The 9,055-nt window shown below is 48.4% G+C and overlaps 1 protein-coding gene across 1 annotated transcript; it reads left to right on the top strand.

Annotated features, from left to right (window-relative positions):
- The first annotated feature begins 2,460 nt into the window (after nt 1-2,460).
- Nucleotides 2,461-3,194, top strand: MPC1L (mitochondrial pyruvate carrier 1 like). The gene has a single exon (XM_004587978.2). It carries the CDS (start codon nt 2,548-2,550, stop codon nt 3,001-3,003), a length of 456 nt encoding a protein of 151 aa, XP_004588035.2. The 5' UTR covers nt 2,461-2,547; the 3' UTR covers nt 3,004-3,194.
- Nucleotides 3,195-9,055: the final 5,861 nt, after the last annotated feature.

Below are 9,055 nucleotides of genomic sequence, written 5' to 3'. Positions count from 1 at the left end.
GCATGGCTGAGCTCTTGTTCTTGAGGGTCTCATGAAGAGGAAGTGAATGTGTTAGCTCGACAGAGTTCCTGGAGGGTCAAGGGAAAACCTGCTTCCAAGTTCATTCATATTGTTTGCAAAACCCAATTGTTTATGGTCATGTGACTGAAGTGTGTTTCTTGGCTGTCATTCCTCACCTGCAAAGTCAGCATATGGAGACTCTCACAGCAAACCCCTCTGATGCGCTCAATCGCTCCCTTCCTCTTGTCTCTGGCCTCTAAACCCCAATTTTTAAAAGATTTGTTTATTTGGGGCCCAGCATGGTAGCCTAGTGGCTAAAGCCTCGCCTTGCATGCTCTGGGATCCCATATGGGTACCAGCCATGTCCTGGCTGCTCCACTTCCCATCCAGCTCCCTGCTTGTGGCCTGGGAAAGCAGTCGAGGTTGACCCAAACCTTGGCACCCTGCACCTGCAAAGGAAACTTGGAAGAAGCTCCTAGCCTTTGGATTGGTTCAGTTCCAGCCACTGCAGCCACCTGGGGAGTGACCAGCAGCCAGAAGATCTTTCTGTCTTTCCTTTTCTCTGTATATCTGCTTTTCCAATAAAAATAAATATATTTTTTTAAGTTACAGAGTTACATACATAAAGAGGAAACAGTAACAGAGACAGATCTTCCATTTACTGATTTACTCCCCAAGTGGTTGCAATAGACAAGGCTGGGTCAGGCCAATTGCAAGAGGCAGGAGCTTATTCCAGATCTCTCAAACGGCTGCAAGGACCCAAGAACTTGGGCTGTCTTTCACTGCTTTCCCAGCCACTTCAGCAGCGAGCCATGTCGGAAGGGGAGAATTTGGGAATCCAACCAGTGCCCAGTTGGGATATGGGTGCTAGGCGGCGGCTTAATCTGTCAGGCCCTAGACCAGATATCAATGGCTTGTGTGATTAGCTCAGGCTGATTTGGAGAATCTTCCTAGCCTTACACTAACTGATTTCAGACTTCAATTACATTTGCAAAATTCCTTGGTCATTAGATAATCACAGAAGTAATATTATCTAGTAATATTCATAGATTCTTCTCACACTCAAAACATTTTGCAAAGGTGAGGATCACTGGACGGCCTCGTAGAATTCTACCTTCCACAGAGATTCTGCTGTGCTGCCTGTTAGACTTCTTCTGGAACTCAGCCACCACGCTGGGACAAAGCCTGCGTACTCTGGCCACGTGGAGAAACCCTGCACCAGGCTCCAGAGAACCCAGCAACTTGGTTTGCAGTTTGCTAGGCCTATGAGCGACCAGAAGGTGGCGCTTGCAGCCTCAAGCTCAACAACCCCTGGCGGTGATGCACCGAGAGAGACTATGTGAATCCTCCGTTAAGTTCTGCCCAAATTAGGAACTGTTCTAAGATTTTTTTTTTTTTAATTTTCCTTGGAAAGTCAGACCTACAGAGAGGAGAGACAAAGAGAAAGATCTTCCATCCACTGGTTCACTTCCCAAGTGCCCGCAATGGCTCCAGCCGAGCCAATCCAAAGGCAGGTCTCCAATGCGGGTGCAGCTCTCCCACACGGGTGCAGGGTTGCAAGGCGCTGGGCCGTCCTCGACTGCTTTCCCAGGCCACAAGCAGGGAGCTGGATGGGAAGTGGAGCTGCCAGGATTAGAACCGGCGCCCATATATGGCGAGGACTTTACCTGCTAGGCTAACACACTGGGCCCTCGACCCTGACTATTTTAACATCCATCCCTAAAGAACAAAGGTGGTCTCCTACTTAACTGTAACGCAGGGCCTGGCGTGATGGACTCAAGTCCTCGCCTTGAACGCGCCGGGATCCCATATGGGCGCTGGTTCTAATCCCGGCAGCCCCGCTTCCCATCCAGCTCCCTGCTTGTGGCCTGGGAAAGCAGTTGAGGATGGCCCAAAGCCTTGGGACCCTGCACCCGCGTGTGGGAGACCTGGTAGAGCTCCTGGCTCCTTGCTTCGGATTGGTGCAGCAGCAGCCATTGTGGTCACTTGGGGAGTGACTCATTTGACGGAAGATCTTCCTCTCTGTCTGTCCTCCTCTCTGTATATCTTACTTTGTAATAAAAATAATATAAAGCTTAAAAATAAAGATAGTCAGGGTTGAAATGTCTCCTTTGTCTAGAAGGAATGTGCAGGTCAGCTGTGCCAGGTGAAAGTCTTACCTGGTGGAGGAACTGTGCACCAAGGGCTGCTCCACCTTCTTCAGGCTGAGCAGCACGAGCGAATTCCTCTAGCACGGCTAAGGAGAAGCAGGTGGCCGGAGCCTCAGCATCCTGTGGCGGCCACGCGACTTCCGGGTTAGCCGCTACAGAGTGAGGAAAGGACCGCAAGGCCACCGTACACAAGACGTCCACACGCCGGCACGTGCTGGCCTCTGTACTTTACGGCAGCTCGCAAGGGCCAGTAAACCAAGGGTATATGCCGCAAATCCGGAAGCACTTAGACTGGAGGCACGTGACATTCCGGGCCCTTCGCCACAATGACCCGAAGGCGCGAGCAGCTCTGCGTCATTGGGGGTGCGCTCTGCAGCCGTTGGCGAGCCCAGCAAGTATGGCGGGGCTGGTGTCCCTGTGGCAGAGGTCAAGAGACTATATAAAGACTAAGGAATTCCGCAACTACATTACCAGCACCCACTTCTGGGGTCCGGTGGCCAACTGGGGCCTTCCGCTGGCTGCTTACAAAGACATGAAGGAGTCGCCGGAAATCATCAGCGGCCGCATGACGACCGCGCTCATCTTCTACTCCCTGATTTTCATGCGCTTTGCCTACCGGGTCCAGCCACGAAACCTGCTGCTCCTGGCATGTCACAGCGCCAACGTGACATTGCAGAGCATTCAGGCCAGCCGCTACCTGGCCTATCACTATGGCGGCGGCAATGCGTCTACCGCCGTCAAGACCACTGTTGCGCCTCTTGCCGTCGCCACCATGGCTGCTGCCGCCACTGGAGCTCCCACTTCGGCTACTGCTATGGAGGACTGCGACCCTGGGTTCACAACCTCCAACTAAGGGGATCACAAACTCCACTTCCGGGTCCCCGAAAGGGTCGCGAGGACCTGAACAAAATCTTTGCAGTTTACAAGCACTGGACTATTCGTTCCTGAATAAAGACCAATGAGGACTTATTCTGTTTTTTGACTCTCAAACAGTGCAAAACAATAAAAACCTGGATTGTGATCAATAAAATAACTTTGAACTGTTGAGTGTTGTTGATTTCATAAACCGAAAATAAAAGGGTTTTTGTTCTTTTGTTTAGTTTTTTTGAGGCTGAGGGGGGATTGCCCAGGATTCCTCTGAGAGGATTGGCAAACCTGAGGGTTATTTTACATGGGGGGGGGGGGGTGGAACACTTGTATGTAAATGAAAAGTACATAACATTACCCACTAAGTCATCACTTTTCTGTTTAATCTCTCTTGGCAATAATTCCCCCGTTTTGGGTGCCCAAGGCAAATAAAGATATTCCCCTGCCCTGAATGCTAGCTAGGGGTAGCCAATGAGGGTCAGAGGTCAGAAGCAGGTGCCTGCAGTATTTCCCCAGGAATCCGCTGGCTGCTACTGTGTTTCTAAAATCAGGACACAAGAGGGAAGAAAAAAGGGCTCAACTGCATGGGAAGCCATTGCCTCCGTGGCAGAGGCTGCCCTCTAGCACTTACACTTCCCCTTGCGCTTGACTGTGAAGGATACAGGAAGCTGCAGGGGGTGGGGCACAGGACTCCTGATGTATTTATAAGTGGTTACTCACATGCTTTTCTTAACGATTTCAAATGTGGGGCTAACCCTCCCACTGCAGTGCCAGCACCCCATATAAACTCTGGTTCCAGTCCCAGCTGCTCCACTTCCCATCCAGCTCCCTGTTCATGGCTTGGGAAAGCAGTGGAGGACGGCCCAAAGCCTTGGGACCCTGTACCTGCATGGAAGACCTGGAAAAAGTCCCTGGCTCCTGGCTGCACACTGGTCCAGCTCTGGCTGTTACAGCCATTTGTGGAGTGAACCAGCAGATGGAAGATCTGTTTTCTGTCTTTCCTTCTATTTCTGTAGTTAGCAAATTAAAAAAAAAATCTTTAAGGACTTCAGATGCAAACGATTTGAAAGCAATTATGAAAAAGGTCCAGAAGAGATCACTCTGGGGCAAGGCAGGCACATTAGCAGAGCTCCAGAAGACCCTCCTTTACCTTCGGTGGCCTCTTGGCACAGCTCGAATTTCTGGGCAGGCTATGCTCCACAGTGTAAACAGGGCAGTAGGACAAATTATGGGAAACTAGAGCGTGTTAGTTATCTATCGCTACGCAACAAATCATCCCCCAAAACTTAGCTTAAAACAATAAATACTAGAGGATTTCTGAGGCTCAGGAATCTTGGAGTGACTTAGCTGGGTGCCTCGGGGCTCAGACTCTCAGTAGCCAGATGGACTTGCCTGCAGGCTTAGACTTCACTGGGGCTCAAAGACCACTTCAAGTGCATGTAATGCAGTTGTATGCAGAAGGCTCCAGTGACGATCATGTAGGCTTGCTTCCTAACACTGCTTAGGACATGACGTGGTTTGCCCCAGAGCGGCGTGCCAAGATGGAAGTCCTGCTCAGTTATTGCTTTTATTTTTAAAGAACAGAGACTGATCTTCTATTTTCTGGTTCCCTTCCCAAATGCCCCCCAACCCGCCAGGTCAGGGCTGGCCCAGGCTGAAGCAGGAACAGGTCACATCCCGCATTCTCAGAAAGCTGGATTAGAAGCAGAGTTGAGATGTTAGACCCAGGCGCTCAGATACAGGCTGCAGGCATGCCCAGCAGCTTCCGAGTCACTGTGCCAGACACTCACACGAGTCCTGCTCTGTCCTAGCTCATGTGGGCAGTGCCATCATCATCATTTCTGCTATTTTTCCCCAGACTGACTCTGGTACATTATGGGAAGACAAGCCAGGGGAGGGGGACACCAGAAAGCAGGGACCATGAGGGGCCATCTTGGAGGCTGGCTACCACACATGGTTCTGATATAAGAATTCTTCATGTTTTTCTCATACTCAGTAGAACTAAAGCATTAAGGTCATTGCCTACCTTCCCCAACAGATGTCACCAAGCACTCAGTTTACAGTTGAGTGGCCACTCAATTTGCACACCAGGGTCTCTCAAAAAGTTCACGGAAAAATGGAGTTAAATGATTCTAGTACAAAAAAAAAAAAAAAAGGTGAAATCCATGCAGTTTTTTTCATGTTTTTCATGAGCTTTTTGAAGATCCCTCATATGCACGGATTTCAAAAATGTTTCTGTACCAATAATAAACATCTTATCATTTCGCTTCACACACTTTTTGAAGCACTCTTCATATTTCATAGAGCATGGGTCTGTGAAGTTTCTGAAAGAACACAATAGTTCTAGTATCTCAGATAATTCAGATTACACTGTAGTAATAAAAACCCATTTTTAAAGTTATGAAATGAATCATATTAAGATTTTTATTAAAACATTCAAGGACTTTTTTTTTTACTTCACTATTACATGAGTAGAAATTAATATATTTTAGGCTTATCTTGCCAGATGTATTTTTTAATTTGAGTGTATTTTAATAAGTGGCCACTGTCTGTTGAAGACATTTTGGAGCGGGTAGATTTCTAATTAACCTCCTAAGGAGAAAGGAGGTAATCTCTCCCGATAATTTCCTCTCATTTCTACATTTGCACTTTAAAAGTCAAAACGTTTATAGAAAATATTCAAAAGATTGCAAGTTCCCCACTCTAATGCAAAGCTGCACTTAGCCCATCTAATACATAATGTGCTCACTCAGGTAGGAGAGCTAACTCTTTCTTGCCTAGGATATTAATGTTTCAAGCCATGTAATTAATACTTTAATAAAAATGAACCTTTCAAATCATTAGGGTACCGATCATTTCATAATCTTCCCAAACTCTCCAACAGAACCCTCTCTGACTTCGGTAATTTAATTTAAACTGTCTACAGTGCTTTCTGAATTTGCGGAACTAGCATTCCAGAGGTGGTAGCCGCCCCCGCCCTGACACGATGCACTTCCCACCACGCAGGTGCTTTGTGTTGAGCTTATATGTGACAACTTCCTCCCCAGATTCTCAGAGCCGCCTGGTAAAGAACAGGCCAAATCCATAGTACTGTCTTATCTTTGCAACCCAAAGGCTAAGACCATTTTTCTCCTTTAATTCCTTCAGAATTCTGAGCCACAGACTGCATCCTGGGCAGAGGTCAAGATCAACAAGTCACATTTGCTGGAGGAAGACAAGGCACGCCATTATGAAACAAAGGCCACCCCATGTGCAAAGGAGTTCACCTGCCAGGCTTCTTCCTGTGATGCGCACAGTTTGCAGGTCTCCCTGGGGGTATAGCTACAAAATGGAGGCTAGCATTTTACAAGAAATGGGACACACATACCTCGCAGTTTGAATTTGTATCATTGATACCTTTTTATTATTTCAAATGAAAAATTTTCATGAAAAAAATTTCAGCAGGACTGAGTATGTACTTGTAAACAACTCAACATGGGAGGAAACAAAACAGAAAAGACAAATTCCTTGTCACTGGCCCTTTCATCCTCAATTCCTGTTACAGGTTACACGACAAGCATGGGAAAAACATGTCACGCTGCAGACTACAGCTAGCATCAAACACAAATAGCAGGAGGGCACACATGCGTGACTGAGCATTACTCTCCTACCTGACGGGCCTTGGAGATCACTCCACACTGCTGCAGCATCACTCCCTTCCTCTTTAACAGGTGCCTAACAGCCTGTGGGACAGATGTGCTACCCTTACCCAGCTCTCTGCTGATGGCTGGTTACCGACAACACCGCGCACCTCCTTTTGTGCCCAGCCCTGTAACTGTGCACACAGCTTCGGCCAAGAGATACTCACAAGCCAATGCTTCCGGGTGTGCTATGCGTGCTCTTAAAGCCTTCTTGGGCATGTCTTCATTTCTCTGTCCCAGTGTAATTACCATAGCCAGCACAGAGTTTTCTGAAAAAAACTGCCTTTAATGATCAGAGCAGACAAAGTCCCTAAGATGATCCTCCGCACGCATCACGCATACCTTACAAAACCCTTACAATGAACACAGAGTGTAGGGCACATGGTTGCCTTGTGACAAATGCGTGTTGGATGGATAAGGAAAAGCTAACTAGAGAGAGGTATAACACCAAAGAGTTCATAACCCAAAGTTCCTCAAGTTAAAAATCAGGTCTTAAATTAGTTCAAGATTCCATTTGACCCCAAGTCTTGTATCTCATAACTAGAAGCTAAAAAATATTTCATTAAGTCCTCTATGAAAGGAAGGGAATAAGGAAATATAAGACTAAGGGCCAGTGCTGTGGCACAGTGCACAGTGTTGCCACCTATGATGCCAGCATCATGTATGGGCACTGGGTTCTAGTTCTGGCTGTTCCATTTCCAATCCGGTCCCCTGCTAACAGGCTGGGACAGCAGCGAAAGATGGTCCAAGTGCTTGGGCCCCTACATCCATGTGGGAGACCCGGAAGAAGTTCTTGCCTCCTGGCTCCTGCCTTTGGACTGGCCCAGCTCCAGCTATTGTAGCTATCTGGGGAGGGAATCAGTAGATGGAAGATCTCTCTCTCTCTGCCTCACCCTCTCTCTGCAACCCTGCCTTTCAAGGAAACAAACCTTAAAAGAAAAAAAAAGAAAATGACTAAAGACTAAATGATAACAGGATATTACCATCACATTTGCATTCCTTTGGATTTTTCAGTTACAGCAAAAGTATCCTTTTTTAAAAAAATTATTTATTTGAAAGGTAGAGAAAAAAAAGACAGAGAAACAAAGAGAGACCTTTATTCACTCCCCAGGTGCCTGCAATGGTTTAGGGCTGAGCCAGGTCAAAGCCAGGAGCCTGGAGCCTGGGTGGCAGGGACAGACAGCGGTACTAGGACCCGAGCACAGGCGCTCTGGCACGGGATGCAGCTGTCCCAAGGACCAGGATCTGTCTACCTATGTGCATTTTAGCGTAGAGCTATAGACGGCCATCCGCCTGCCCAGTAGATATTCTGTCATTAGTGGGCAGCTGAGCTGGCAAAGGAGCACACCCACCTGGCTCCTGGGCATGGGAGGGAGCACTTCCTCCAGGCGATGGGAAACGTGGGATTTTGGTCCCTAAAGGTCCAGAGGTGACAGGGAGCAATGACATTCCTCTGGCCTTGGAAACCAGCAGCTGTAGGGGAAGGGAACAGTGAGGCCAACCTCACAGCCCCCCACAGCGGCTGCACAGTTCAGGAAACAAACAGGAAAGAGTCAGGAGTGGATGGGGTTTCTTTTGGGGGAGGAAGGTAAAAGGGACAGAGGAAATGTGAATACCTTCATTGAAAGAAAAGGAGGGGGCCCAGTGCAGTACCCTAGCAGCTAAAGTCCTCTCCTGGAACGTGCTGGGATCCCATATGGGCACCGGTTCTAATCCCGGCTGCCCCGCTTCCCATCCAGCTCCCTGCTTGAGTCCTGGGACAGCAGTCAAGGACGGCCCAAAGCCTTGGGACCCTGTGTACCTGCATGGGAGATCTGGAAGAAGCTCCTGGTTTTGGACTGGCTCAGTTCTGGCTGTTGCGGCCACTTGGGGAGTGAGTCAACAGACAGAAGATCTTCCTCTCTGTCTCTCCTCCTCCCTGTATATCTGACTTTTCAGTAAAAAATAAAACAAATCTTAAAAAAAAAAAAAAAAAAGAAATAAAAGGTCTGCTGAAGCTCCATAAGAATTATGCAAATGGATTCTTATGTTTCCTAATGAGGCCCCAGGTTCAGGAACACAACTAACAGCCTGGCCTAGGCACACCCTGAGCCAGCAGGTGTCCCGCCTCTCTGGGTGTGTGTGAGCCCCAGGCCCTGTGCTCCACACGTAAAGCCCAGTGATGGCCACAGCTCACTTGGTATAAGCACCTCATCCACAAGCTGCCAGGTGCGGAACTGCGCCCCCAACATGCCACTTGGCCCTCCCCTTACTGGCCAGGCAAGTTACTGTTCTCCAGTCCTGATATAATGGCCCAGGCTACCCCCGCCACCCCCCACCCCCCGCCTCTCAAGTCCTGCTGCCTCAGGCTACTCAAAC

The sequence above is a fragment of the Ochotona princeps genome, chromosome X (assembly GCF_030435755.1).
Source record: "Ochotona princeps isolate mOchPri1 chromosome X, mOchPri1.hap1, whole genome shotgun sequence".
NCBI classification, from domain to species: domain Eukaryota; kingdom Metazoa; phylum Chordata; class Mammalia; order Lagomorpha; family Ochotonidae; genus Ochotona; species Ochotona princeps.
Note: the sequence above shows the minus strand (reverse complement) of the source record. Positions and strands in the feature narration are given on the sequence as shown.